Source organism: Natrix helvetica (assembly GCF_964273705.1).
Source record: "Natrix helvetica genome assembly, chromosome: 6".
Lineage (NCBI taxonomy): Eukaryota > Metazoa > Chordata > Lepidosauria > Squamata > Natricidae > Natrix > Natrix helvetica.
The window spans coordinates 6,987,305-7,001,954 of NC_138553.1; the positions used below are offsets into that span (position 1 = coordinate 6,987,305).

At 44.0% G+C, this 14,650-nt stretch overlaps 1 protein-coding gene across 24 annotated transcripts in view; it reads left to right on the plus strand.

Moving 5' to 3' along the window:
* Positions 1-14,650, plus strand: part of CELF2 (CUGBP Elav-like family member 2) — an 834,627-nt gene that overhangs the window by 366,563 nt on the left and 453,414 nt on the right. For all 24 annotated transcript variants that reach the window (XR_014175745.1, XM_081957836.1, XM_081957842.1 and 21 more), the window contains one exon: positions 3,896-4,092. Coding sequence is in view for 23 of the 24 variants with exons in the window: in XM_081957836.1 (XP_081813962.1) it covers positions 3,896-4,092 (197 nt within the window). In the remaining variant the exon portion in view is untranslated. The remainder of the gene's footprint in view (positions 1-3,895; positions 4,093-14,650) is intronic.

Here is a 14,650-nt window from a genome sequence, read left to right on the forward strand (position 1 = left end):
ATTGGAGTTGAAATTCCTCCATAAAGAATTCCAACCTTCACAGATGTATGGACTCACAGAGATTTTTATGGAAAGGGGTTTTTCAAATCTTGTCCAGGTGTCCTTCTTTGCTTGATTTTCTGCAGAAATGTGTGAAAAATTGGGCAATTCTAGGAGTTGTCGTTCCAGCCCCTCAGGAAAACACCAGGTTGCCAAAAACTACAGGTAGTTCCTTGACTTACAACACTTCATTTAGCAACATGCAAAGTTACAACGGTGCTGAAAAAAGTGACTTATGACCATTTCCCACACTTACGACCATCACAGCATCCCCCATGGTCACGTGATCAGAATTCGTATCGTTGGCAACTGGTTCATACTTATGACCGTTGCTGCGTCCTGGGATCACGTGAATCCCGTTTGCGACCTTCTGACAAACAAAGTCAAAGGGGAAGCCAGATTCACTTAACAACCGTGTTTCTAACTTACCAACTGCAGTGATTCATTTAACAACTGTGGCAAGAAAGGTCACAAAAGGGAACAAAACTCACAATTGTTTCACTTAGCAACAGAAATTATGCACATAATTGTGATCGTAAATTGAGGCCTAGCTGTATTCTAAGCACTGATTGGAAACAAATTAGATTTAGGCTGCTATTTTATTCCAGAGTTGTGGCACTTCTTACAATAAAAGCCAGTTCTAGAATCAAATTTATAAAATTATAGGATGGGATGGAATTTCTCTATTTTTGAGAACAGGATACATCTGCAAAAGATGAATAGATGACATAATGGTGAGAATTTAGTTAAAAACAAGTTAATAATTGCAGATTCCTTTTTTGCACGATTTTATACCTTCCCCACACCAAAATAATAATAATAATAATAATAATAATAATAATAATAATAATAATAATAATAATAATAATAATAATAATAATAATTAATAATATCTCTAAGGACTTTGGCTCTTTTAAGTTCATCACTGTAAATCAATTTAAATAGTGCCTGAAAGCTCTAACTCAAGAAACTGGCATTAGTCCAGAGTGAATTAATCTGAAATTAATTTGATTTTGAAAGGCTCCATCTGGTGATGTTTGGGAAAGGCAGTTAGACAGAGAAAGAAAGATATAAACAAATGATCATCTGTATTCTCCACACCAGATGTTTTCTGGGTTGTTGTTTTTTTCCTTCTCCTTTTAAAAGAACTAAGAGTATTTTTTTTTAAGTGATGGAAAGGGTGATGATGCACGCTGTCTCTTGAAATGGCAGTAATTTGCTTTTTTACGAATGTGGGTTTTTTTTTTTTAAATCAGAGGTTCTAATAGAGAAGAAATGGGAAGGAGGCTTCGAGAGACGTAACATTAGTAACCTTAAAAACAGAGAATTGGACAGCCGTAATCTAATTTCATTGACAAAGGAGTTGTGCAAAAGAAATGAGGGTGAAATTGACAGTGTGTGCTATAAAATTAGGGCATTTAAAGAGAAATAGAGTGGAAGCCACGTTGTCAACCTTAAGTATATGAACTGAAATTGCAATCCATCGCCTCTGCAATGAACTGTATTATTTTCAGAAAGAGGTTTGTAAACTGCTGTTTATTAATCGCACCACAGTAGTCTGATTCATGCAACATGCTAAGCTATGCTATGGCTGAACCAAACACTTTACGCAAGCCATTTCAGCTTATCACAGAGGTGGGTTCCCAATTTTTTTTACTACCGGTTTGCTTGTGCAAGAGCATTCACGCCAGAGGTGAGTTCCTCTGGTTCGGACTAGTTTGGACATGTAGGTAGTAACTTGGCCTGCCACGCCCCCAAACTGGTTCTATCAGTGGCGCCATAGGCACCGCCATCTTGATTTTTGAATTTTGAATTGAATTTTTCCAGTAATGCGCATGTAGCATGCATCGAGAGTGCACATGCGCAAAGTGCACGCACACGCATGGTGCATCCCTGAGTGAACCAGCAGTGGCAGCAGACGGGAACCACCCCTAGTGCACATGCGATGCTTCTACGCATATGCAGAAGTGTCTGGGCGGGTGAGCGGAACCTCCGCCGCCACTATTACCGGTTCGCTCAAGCTGAACCGGGAGCAACCCGCTTCTGGTGTGAACCCCCATTGCATTTAGGCCCCACAATTACATACAGTGCTGTGTTATTCAGAAGCATAAGGTTGCATACCTAAGGGCCAGTTTGGTGTAGTGGTTAAGGTGCTGGCCTGGAAACCAGGGGACTGGGAGTTCTAGTCCCGCCTTAGGCATGGAAGCCAGCTGGGTGACTTTGGGCCAATCACCAGGAGGCTGTGAGTTCTAGTCCCGCCTTAGGCATGGAAGCCAGCTGGGTGACTTTGGGCCAATCACCAGGAGGCTGTGAGTTCTAGTCCCGCCTTAGGCATGGAAGCCAGCTGGGTGATTTTGGACCAATCACCAAGAGGCTATGAGTTCATTTTGCACACTCACATTGCATTTGAAATCAGCGCTAAATCTCACCTTTTCCTGCAGCCCCAGGGAGTAAAACAGCTGGGACGCAGCAATCCTCTCTGTTGTGCCAATCAGCTGGGCTTCAAACAAAGGAAATATAGGACAGAATAGAGCAGGAGCGGGTGGGCGGGGCCAACGGATTGCCAGAACTACCAGTTCGCCCAAACCGGTCCGAACTGGCTGAATCCTACCCCTGCCTGAGCTCAAATATGGCAACACTGAAACTTCAAGATGGCTTCAGCCAGGCCAGCTTCAGGATTGACATGCTTAAATTGGGATTAGCCACTCTTGTGAATGCATTACCTCCCACACGTGACATAGCTACACTTTCTTGCTTTCTGTAAGCCCCTGTTGGTTTTCTGTTGCTCGTTATATCGCATCTTTGAAAGCTATTACCTCAGTGCTGTGGCCATTTTTCATTCTGGAATCATTATCAAAATGAGAGCATTGTCCCTACCTTTAACTGGAGATGGATGCTCACAAGGCTTTCCCATCCTTTTGCCTACTTTTAACTCTCTCTCCCCCTTTCATCTCATAAGTTGTTGTGTTGTTTTGTTTCTTTTGATACTCTCCATTTCATCCCATTTCTGGAGAAGGGTAGACACCCATTTTGTTAGAGGCTTGGTTTATTGTGCCATTAGGGAGGGGGGAAGGATCTTCCAGGACCTGCCTCCTCTCTAGCTTCATGATCCAGATATCCTTTTAAGGAATCCAGAAGGAGAAGATCATGGGGGAATAGATGACAACAAATGTTCATTATGTCAGACTATTCATGAACTGGAATAGGACATAGCAACAGGTCAGCTGTTGGGGACTGGCTGGTATAGGGCATGGTAACAAGGTCAGCCAATGGATGGGCATGGCAACTGGGTCAGCCAATGGAAACTATTTGGTGACTGAGAGCCATGCCAGACGTCGTGGAGCCTGGGCGTGGCTTACCGATGTAGCTCTGAGTCTGTGCAAGAGAACTAGTCTAGTCTGCAACTCTAAATCGAAACTGAAACTGTTCTCTGCTGTTCTCTCCTCTGCCTGTTTTTGCCTGTAATTCTCTGCCACATCGGAAGAACCACTGTTGGCATTGCATATATTACTTCATTTGTTATTATGTATATAAAGAGAAGTTAATGAATCCTGCTGAATCAGTTATCTGGGTGTGCTTTCTGGGTGTGATTTCTGCAACGAACTCTGACGCATTATTGGTTTGTGGAAACTTTAACTATTGTAAGCTGCCCAGCACCATTGACTGAGAATCACAAGTTTAATAAATTACTGTTTTGTGGTTGTTGCTGCTATTATTTTGTTAATTGCACCACTTCATCTGAAAGGCCACCAATGTTTTTTTTTTCTTTCCTTTCATTTTTGTTCATTGACTTTGAATCACATCTCCCAAAATTGCCCTTTCTCTAACCACCTTCTTTCTCTCTTGTGTTTGCTAGCAACGGCACAGCTAACAAGATGAACGGCGCTCTGGATCATTCCGACCAACCAGACCCCGATGCCATTAAGATGTTTGTCGGGCAGATACCCCGCTCGTGGTCAGAAAAAGAATTGAAAGAACTTTTTGAGCCTTACGGAGCTGTTTACCAGATCAACGTTCTCCGAGATCGGAGTCAGAATCCACCCCAAAGTAAAGGTGAGGGCATGTTGACATCCTGGACTTTAAGAGGGGGGTTCTTATTGAGTAGGTGGGCTTCTTCTCCGGTTGGTTGTAAGATTTCTCAGTGCCTCTCAGGATTTGGAAACTTATTCCTATATCTGTTCTGACCTAGGCTTCCCCAGCAACATGAAGCCGAGTCCTGTTCCCGATAAACTGCCTTTATTTAATTTACAGTGAATTCTTCTCCCACAGTCTTTCAAGAGAGTTCACAATTACCGGCTTTTATCAGGTTTGGAGAGTGGCCAGGCCGATATCTTTCAGATGCTGCAATACTTGGCAAGAATGCAGGAATGAACTAACTGTCTCCTGCAAACTCCCCTCCCCTTTTGCTCCTCTTTTATTCCCTATGGGAGGGGCCATTCACTCTCCACCTGTGGCCTTACTCCCAAGTCAACCCTTGTTCCTTAGCTGTTCCCTTCATCTGGCAACTCTGTACATGCTCACACTGGGAACAGACTCCAGCTGTTCATCTGCCTCACTGATGTCTGACTCTGAAGGCAGCTGATAACTGTCCGATGGCCCTGGCCCCATCTCTGCCTCCAACACAGAGCCCTCATCAGTGCCTTCCCCAGACTTCAGACCTGGCCCATGTTCCTCCCCAACCTCCTCACTGTCCGAATCTGCTGCCAGCTCCGTTGGGGCCACAACAATATCCAACCACCTGCCGAATTGATAAGGAAAGTCCCTAATATGTGTTATTTGGTAAAGCATCACTAGCTGGGTAACATTATCGCTAGAAGGGAGTAGGGATTGCTTGGTTATTTTCTTACATGTGTTTCATTGCCCAACTAGGTAACATCATCAGTGCTTGAAGGGAGTGGGGTTTGCGCTCAGTTAATCTTCAAGTATCTTGTCCTGTCAGTGTTTGTGAACAATGGAGAATTCCAGTAAGAATGCCACTCAGACAAAATCCGCCATCAACAGTTACATAGAGATAAACCAGCTCTACATACCTTTCAAAAGACACAATAAAAAGCCAAAAAGGAATAAAAAAGAACAGAACATGTCCTTTCTAACAATCAACACCCAGATAAGCAGAGATAGTGGAATGGAATAGAATGCAATACAGAACAGAACAGAACAAAATAGAATAGAATTCTTTATTGGCCAATTGTGATTGGACATACAAGGAATTTGTCTCCGGTGCATAAGCTCTCAGTGTACATACAAACAGTAAAATGATAGGTCATAGATCCTAGTTATAATCATTAATCATAAAATACAACAAGTGATAAATCATTGATACCAATAGTAGAAATTATTAGGAAAGGTGAGAAAAATGAGAAGATGAGAAGGATAATATCAATACAGCCTACTATATGGGTTAAATATCTTTAGGTCTAAGACAGTGATGTGGGAGTTAGGTGTTCAGCAGAGTGACGGCGGTGTGTGTGTGTGAACTATTTTTCTGTCTACAAAACAATACCCCAATCAAGGAACTACCAAGTCAGGCCAACAAGCTAACAGTGAAAAATAGCCTAATCAAGGAATCACCAAGAACATTCCTGATAACCCTGTAACCCTGGAGATGCTTTAATGGCTTTAAGCGTGAGAATTGGCTGTAAGTCACTTTTTCCAGTCCAACTGTAACTTTGGCAACTCGCCATACGAATGGTTGTAAGTTGAGGACAACCTGAATTGGCAACTGAAATTGGGAGTGTAGAATTTCCTGAGATTTTTCTCATTGTTCTGAATCAATTCCCAAATGCGGAAATTGTCCTTCTGTTGTTATTTTTTTCCAATAGAAAAAAGTTCTACTTTTATACGTCGGTTTGATAGGATTTGAATTCTTTGCGGTGGTGTTTCATGGTCCTTTTTGTTAACTTGCAGTTGAAAGGAAGATTATCAGTGAACCATGAGCTTCACTGCCAAAAGGTGTGGGGGGGAAGCTACTCATTGAATTTAACTTAATTTGAAAGAGAATTTAAGTGCTTTTATAGCGTACCTGGTTTATCCAGTGATTGCTGGTGTAGAATACAGGAGGACTTTTATTTCAAGGGTTACTACTTATTATATTGAGCTTGGTTTATTTTGGGGAGAAAAACCTGATTTGGTTTCACATTTGCAGCAAATACAATATGTGTGCAAATCAGGGGTGGACTGCTGCTGGCATTACTGCCGGTTTGGTGCGCGCAAAAATTTTGGCCGTGCGCGCTCACTTTGTTCACACGCATGCCAGATGCATGCTCCGCACACGTGCCCATTTGCACAAAAATAGATCTGTACATGCGTAAAATATTACAAAAAAAAATGTGCAATGAAAATTGTTCTGCGTATGCTCAGAACCGAAAATCAAGATGGCGGCACCATAGGAGAACCAGTTCAGGGGCGTGGCAGGCCTGGGTCATTGCCGGTTCCAGCGACCCAGGCTGCCAAACTACTACCGGTTCAGCCGAACCAGTCCGAACTGATGGGAATCCACCTCGGGTGCAAATGATCGAGTGATCTCAAAGCACCAGCAATTTTTTTCTTACAAGGAGCAACATCCCAGCAGTATTGGAGTTAAATAATTGGACATCTCAGCCTTTGAGGAGAGCAGGGATTTTCAGACGGTTGCATCCCAGCTGCAGCCTGTTTCGTAATTGACAAAGCACAATATTGATTGTGGACTTATTAAAACCACATGGACATTTTTGTAACCGAACAAGCTGTGCAAAACAAACCGAAGCTGATCTACTGAAGTCTTTCTCCACCGTCCATGTCCTTGTCCTTCGTTTATGCCCAGTTATTAGTCCTATCGGTTGGTCTGGTTGTAAAGAAGCCGAAAATGGAATAGAAGAGATGGAATTTTGGTTTTTTTTTAAAAACAAACAAACTAGGTGCAGTTTATTGCCATTCAAATTCTTTACCCTTCTATTTTTTCCCCCTGGGTGACAGCTCTTATTCTTCAAAATAAAGAAGCTTAAAGCTTTATTTTCCATTATGGTGAGACGGCTGTCTGACATTATTCCAGTTTTCCCGGTTTATGATGGTTTCCGTTCTGTCACTGAATCGTTGCATAGCTTGTGATTCCTCATGAAAGTATAGCATTGCTAGGAAGAGAAAGTAAAAGGTTTCCTTATCCGGTCATCTCCGACTTTAGGGCACGGAGCTGATCTCTGTTTCTTGGCCGAGGGAGCCAGCATTGTCCGAAGACTCTTCAAATGGTCATGTGACCAGCATGGCTGTAGTCCACAGGTGCACAGAACAGATTTGGACAGTGAGGAGGTTGGGGAGAAACAAGGGCCAGTCCTGGAGTCTGGGGAAGGCTCAGACAAGAGTTCTGTGTCGGAGGCAGGGTGGGAGCCAAGGCCATCTGGTAGTTATTTGCTGCCTCCGGAATCTGACATCAGCGAGGCAGAAGAACAGCAGTGGGTGCATGCGCAGAGCTTCCAGAAGGCAAGAACAATTAAGAAAACAGGGTCGACTTGGGAGTAAGGCTTGGAGATGATTGGCCCCTCCCATAAGGCATAAAAGAGGAGCAAACGGGACGTGAGCCTTTGCAGGAAGGAATTAGTTCATCTGGTCGGTTCAAGCTTTGAAAAGTTCTGTTTGACTGCGTGCTAAGTTTGGCCTTGCTCTGCATTTGGCAATTAGGTCTCTGGCAGCCTTCCAAGGGAGATAAGGTGGGTGTTTATCAACATTTCCCTGAAAGACTGTGGCAACTCAAGCAGACATCTGTCGGAATCTTCACAGACTGTTTTTGAAGCCTTGCAGACTGTGAGTGACCATAATTCACAGCCGCATAAATAAAAGAGGGTTTTTGGAATTAGGATTATGATTTATTAGTTTAGTTTGTTTATTTAGCTTTATGCTTTATGCTTTATCGGGAAGCCTAGGTCAGAACATATTAGTACTTTCCCACCAAAGTGGTACCTATTTATCTACTCGCATTTGCATGCTTTCAAACTGCTAGGTGGGCAGGAGCTGGATCGAGGAACAGGACCTCACCCTGTTGCGCAGAACTCGGATCTCAAACCGTGGCTGTCAGTCCTCCAAGCTCAGCATCTTTAACCGCTGAGCACAGACATTAATATACAGCTTTCTTCTCCAGAAACAGATTGTGCTAACAGGAGACATACAGATAGTCCTCAACTTCTGATCATTTGTTCAGCGATTGTTCACAAAGCTACAATGGTGCTGAAAAATGTGACATGACGTTTATGACCTCACACTTATGACTGTTGCAGCATCCCCTCCCCCCCGTAGGTCACATGATCACAGTTTGGGTACATGGCAACCAATGTGTATTTTCAATGGTTGCAGTGTCGTAGGGTCGTTGATAATTGTTTGCAGCCTTACCAGATGGGACAGTAAAGAAAAGGTCAGACTTTGCCATTTACCCACCGTTGGCTTTCAAGATATTGTTAAACTACAGTTCACAACGTTTTCGCTCCATGAGCCATGCCATCTATGGGTGCTGGGAGTTCTTGTTCAGGAAACTCTATATGTCAACTGCTTTCTCCTGCCTTAGACAGTTCATTAGTTCTTAAGAGTCAGTTTGGTGTAATGGTTATGTTCTGGGCCAGAAACCAGGAGATGATGAGTTCTAGTCCCACTTTAGGCATGAAAGCCAGTTGGGTGACTTTGGGCCATTCACCAGGAGACAATGTGTTCTAGTCCCGCCTTAGGCATGAAAAACATCCTGGTGACTTTGGCCAATCATCAGGAGACAGTGTGTTCTAGTCTCGCCTTAGGCATGAAAACCATCCGGGTGACTTTGGCCAATCATCAGGAGACAGTGTGTTCTAGTCCCGCCTTAGGCATGAAAACCATCCGGGTGACTTTGGCCAATCATCAGGAGACAGTGTGTTCTAGTCTCGCCTTAGGCATGAAAACCATCCGGGTGACTTTGGCCAATCATCAGGAGACAGTGTGTTCTAGTCCCGCCTTAGGCATGAAAACCATCCGGGTGACTTTGGCCAATCATCAGGAGACAGTGAGTTCTAGTCCCGCCTTAGGCATGAAAACCATCCGGGTGACTTTGGCCAATCATCAGGAGACAGTGTGTTCTAGTCCCGCCTTAGGCATGAAAACCATCCGGGTGACTTTGGCCAATCATCAGGAGACAGTGTGTTCTAGTCCCGCCTTAGGCATGAAAACCATCTGGATGACTTTGGCCAATCATCAGGAGACAGTGTGTTCTAGTCCTGCCTTAGGCATGAAAAACATCCGGGTGACTTTGGGCCAATCATCAGGAGACAGTGTGTTCTAGTCCCTCCTTAGGCATGAAAACCATCCGGGTGACTTTGGCCAATCATCAGGAGACAGTGAGTTCTAGTCCCGCCTTAGGCATGAAAACCATCTGGGTGACTTTGGCCAATCATCAGGAGACAGTGTGTTCTAGTCCCGCCTTAGGCATGAAAAACATCCGGGTGACTTTGGGCCAATCACCAGGAGACAATGTGTTCTAGTCCCGCTTTAGGCATGAAAAACATCTGGGTGACTTTGGACCAATCTCACTCTCACCCATCTCAGGGAGTTCTTACAACAGAGATTCTCTTAATACAAGGATCTTCACGCTTCACTATCTCCCAAGTTAAAAACTACTATTGTACCTGACAGCCACAACTGAAATGCATAAGGATTTATCTTGGATTCCTACTCAGTGCCGTTTGACTCATTTTACAGCACTAAACCACAAGAATAAAACTTCCTATGGGTTAGCAAATCCAACTTAAATAGAAACCGTGTTACTGATGAAAGCCAGCTGGGTGATTTTGGGCCAATCATCAGGAGACTGAGAGTTCTAGTCCTGCCTTAGCCATGAAAGCCAGCTGGGCGACTTTGGGCCAGTTTATTTCTCTCAGTCCAATCCACCCAACAAGGTTGTTGTTGTGAGGAACATAAGCAGAAAAAAATGTGTCAGATATTTAGCTGCCTTGAGTTATTTATAGAAATAATAAAGGTAGGGGGGGGCGTACGCACACTCATTTGTGAGGGCTCATGCATGTGTAATGTCCGTGTGTAATTTTATAAATGAATCTCATATTTCTGGGAAGTTTTACTCATGATGAAAAGCTTTGTTTTAGGAGCTTTGGAAAGAAAAAGATGGAGATAATTGAAACACCCAAGGCCAAAGGAAGGACAGAAATACCTCTTACAATTGTCATATTTATTTACTTATTTATATTTTGTATTTCTAAACTGCCCCTTTCCCTCAAAGATGGGCTCATTTGGTTTTATTTCCATCTCCTGGGAAGGAACAAGAATAATAAAAGTTATTTTCACGATGACAGCAAGTCATTGTTTAAAGTAGACCGAGACACAGAGTTGACACAGAGCAACTTCATGACGGAGGGAGGGAGGGAGGGAGGAAGGAAGGAAGGAAGGAAGGAAGGAAGGAAGGAAGGAAGGAAGGAAGGAAGGAAAAGTTGAGGGAGAGAGGAAGGAAAAATGGGAGAGGAAGTAAAGAAAATGGGAGGGAGGAAAGAAGTAAAAATTGAGGGAGGGTTGGAGGGAAGGAAGGAAGGGGAAGTGAGGGAAGGAAGGAAGGAAGGAAGGAAAGAAAGAAAATGGGAGGGAGGGAGGGAGGAAGGAAGGAAGAAAATATTGAGAGAGGGTTGGAGGGAAGGAAGGAAGGGGAAGTTGAGGGAAAGGAAGGAGGGAAGGGAAGAAAACGGGAGGGAGGGAGGAAATGTTGAGGGAGGGTTGGAGGGAGTGAAGGAAGGAGGGGGAAGTTGAGGGAAGGAAGGAAGGAGGGAAAGAAAGAAGGAAGGGAGGAAAGAAAATGGGAGGGAGGAAAGAAGGAAAAGTTGAGGGAGGGTTGAAGCGAAGGAAGGAAGGGGAAGTTGAGGGAGGAAGGAAGGAAAATGAATGGGAGGGAGGGTGGGGGGAAGGAAGGAAGGAAGGAAGGAAGGAAGGAAGGAAGGAAGGAAGGAAGGAAGGAAGGAAGGAAGGAAGGAAGGAGCGAGCACTATATTTCCCTCATGTTGTTTTTAGATTTTCCCTGGATTTTATTCCCCTTACAGCCCAGTATCCATAGTTTTAATTGGCACATGTTGGTCTTTGACATTAGAGATTAAATTTGATGGTGCATAAATACATTCTTTCTGGAAAGCAGGGAAGAGCCATGAATTCCGCAGGCTCCCACCAGACAGCTTCGACTTTAAAGGAAGGGTTTTCCGAGAGAGTCCCCGTGTCTTGTCCAAGAATAAAATTAACCACCAAAAAAAGGGGGGATTTGTATAATCAGGCCTGCCTTGAAAGAATTAACACGGCGTGATTTATATTCAGAACAATAAATGAACTGTAAATTGTTTGTCTGGCATGTTTCACTCTTGTTTCTTTTAATGAATCTACCCAATTAGCGATCTTTAGGGCAGATACCGTAGACCCATGATTAAATTTTTAATTATGTTTAAACTATAAAACAAACAGTGGTACCCAGTAATTTAAAGCAAACATAGGTTGAGGATGGAAAAACAGAGGAAAAACCGTGTCCTTCCCTTGGCTCCCAATAAATCTTTAAGATCTGCCTGACAAACTGTATAGGAAGTCTTTAAGAAGATGTTGGATAGCCATTTGTCTGAAACGGTATAGGGTTTCCTTCCTAGGCAGGGGGTTGGACTAGAAGACCTCCAAGGTCCCTTCCAACTCTGCTATTGTATATGCACCCCCCCAAAGGTTGCAACGGAGGCACCAGTCATAACAGGACAAAAACTGTTTAGTCTGAAGCGGGTGGGCTTCAAAAATTTTAGCAAGGGATTCTCTGCTCGGTTGCTGGGTGGGAGTGGCCATGGTGGGTGTGGCCTAGGCGGCCTCCTCACATCATGGGGGGTGTTTTTGCCCTCCTCAGGCTCCAGAGGTTTTCCTCGAACCTCCGGGAGGACAAAAATGGCCTCCCCAGGCTCCGGAGGCCCCCAAACTTCCAATAGGCCCGTTTCTTGCCCTCCCCAATCCTCTGCGCGCAATCTGCACTTACCTGCATCCAGAACAGGCCCCGCCTGGGAGGGAGGGGTGGGGTGGGCAGGATGAGCCAAGAGTGGGATTTCAGCAGGGGTGAAATGCTACCAGTTCAGGCCAGTTCGCCCGAACCAGTGGTAAAAAAAATGCTACCCTTTGCCCGAACCGGTAGTAAAAAAGTACTACTTACTTACTACTTTTTTACTTTAACAAAGTAAAAAAAAGTTCCTATGAAAAACTGTACTGTGCGATGGTAGGAACTTTTTTAAAAACCTTTTTTTTTTAGCATTTGGGGTCCGTTGAGGCTCCCAGGAGGCTTCCTTGGGGCCGGTGGGTGCTGTGAAAGAAAGAAGAAAGGAAAGAAGAAAAGGAAGAGGGATGGGAGAAAAAAAGAGGGAAGGGAGAAAGAGAGAGGGGGGTGGGGGAAAGGAGAGGGAGGAAGGACCACAAACCTGGCACTAGATGCAGCTTCAGAAGATACCTTGAAAGTGTACAGTAATCCAGGGCTGGAATGGACCTGGAGGTCATCTATTCCAACCCCCTGCTCCAGCAGGACATTGTTAAAGTGAGTTTCTGTCTTTTGACACCCCGTCCAGTCACATGACTACATAGCCACGCCCCCTGTCACATGACCACCAACACCACCAAGCCAGGCCCACAGAACCGGTAGGGGAAAAAAATCAGATTTCACCACTGGATTTGGGGGTTCTCCAAACTGTACAGAATCTTAGCTAGAGGTTCCCCGGAACCCCTGCAAACCCCCAGCAACTCACCCCTGGACTCTGAAGTGATCTTTTGCAGAATGAATGTGAAATTATGCAGATTGTTCCCCGGAATAAGAATTCCAAGATTCTCCGCTAAACCGTTGGATAAAACCTGGTTTTGTAAAACCCACCGTCGCGGGATACAGCCTGTGTTTCAATTTAGCGAAATGTGTAAAATCCAGCTTTCAAGTCGTCAGACCTTACCCAGATCAAACAAAGCATGGCCTAAGGCATATGCAAAATGTTGTTTTTGATCTCAAAATGCCAACCATTGCTCAGAAACGAGCCGTTTCTGCCTACCTTGGAAGCATTTTTTTGGGTGGGGGGGGGGGGAAGCATTGTTTCAAGCATTTCCAGAACAGCTTGCTTCAAATTTGAAGGGGTTTTCATTGGAAACATCCTGCCCCATCCTATCTTGCTTTCAAAAAGTGATGGCATGAATCGTCCTGAGGGAGTTGAGGGTCAAGGACCTAAAATGAAAGTAATTAAATGACAGGGCAAAACATTCATTCCCTCCCTCCCTCCCTCCCTCCCTCATCCATTCATTCTTTTTGTGACCTGCCCAATCCTGAAAAACATCTGGGCAACAATTAACAGAATTAATAATGTATTCTATTCACCAAGAAAAGGCCTTTCATTGAGGAGATTAATATACTATCACCAATAAAAGGCCTTTTCTTGGCGATGCACTTTTAGGTCAGCCCCCTCCATACCAGAACTGTGTAGCAAACGCTAAGTAACAGCCAAGATTTCTGAGTCCAAAAATACCATCTTCACGTTTCTTCTTCCTCTTCAGCCACACCATAAGACCAGGATGGCAAATCTATGGCAAGCGTGCCCGAAGTGGCATGCAGAGCCCTCTCTGTGAGCATGCGTGCCATCGCCTTCTGGTTTCTGGTGCGCTTATCCGCGGCCACCAGTTGGTCTTCACGGAGGACCAGAAAACAGCAAGAAAACGCCCCCAAAACAGACTGTTTTGGGGCCGTTTTTCAGGCCGTGTTTGGTCTTTTTTCAAGCCATTTTTGGGACCATTTTTTGTCTGAAAACGGCCCCAAAATGGCCTGAAAACATCTTTTTTTTAAAAAAAAATATTTTATTAACAAACATATAAAATACACACACACAAAACTTAGACGTAGAACAAATTTACACAGTACAATGCAAACAGGAGCTTCCTGTTCTTTCTAGTAGCAATTGTCAATCGATAGCATTCACCTTATATTATTTCCCATTCCCATTCAATTGCCTGAAAACATCTAAAAGACGCCCCAAAAACAGCTTTAAAATGCCCAAAAAACCAGGCATGCGCATGCCAGCCAGCTGGTGTTCGGGGTTTCCAACACTCCAGTGCCCACTCACACATGCACACACATTCTAGTTTGGGCATTTGGTGCCGAAAAGGCTCGCCATCACTGCCATAAGAGGTTGCACGTCCTCTCCCTCAGCTAGGCTCAAATTCTATTTTCCGATTACTCCGTTATTTGCCTTTTCCTCTCCATTTAATGTCAAAGACAGCTGAAGAAAAAAAATTCTCTTTGTGTTTGCAGATCATGAGATATAAAATTATGGCTGGTTTAAGTTGGACAGCCTTAACCGGCGTGACTCCACTGGGGCCTTATGTTTCTATAGCAAAGTATTATGTATTTCTCTAGTTCAATTAGAAGCCCCCTTCGCCTTCCCCCTCCGTGTCAGATTTAATTCAGTCCGCCTGAATGTGTGGGAAATGCTTGTGTGGAAAAATGTCTGCCATCTTTATTCTTCTGGCGGTTTATTTCTACACAATGCATCCATTGATGGTAGATGTATTTACTGGTACATTTTTTTTTAGTCTCCTGACTCGACCCAAATAGATGTGGGCCTTTTTATTTTGCATTTTACTGCATATT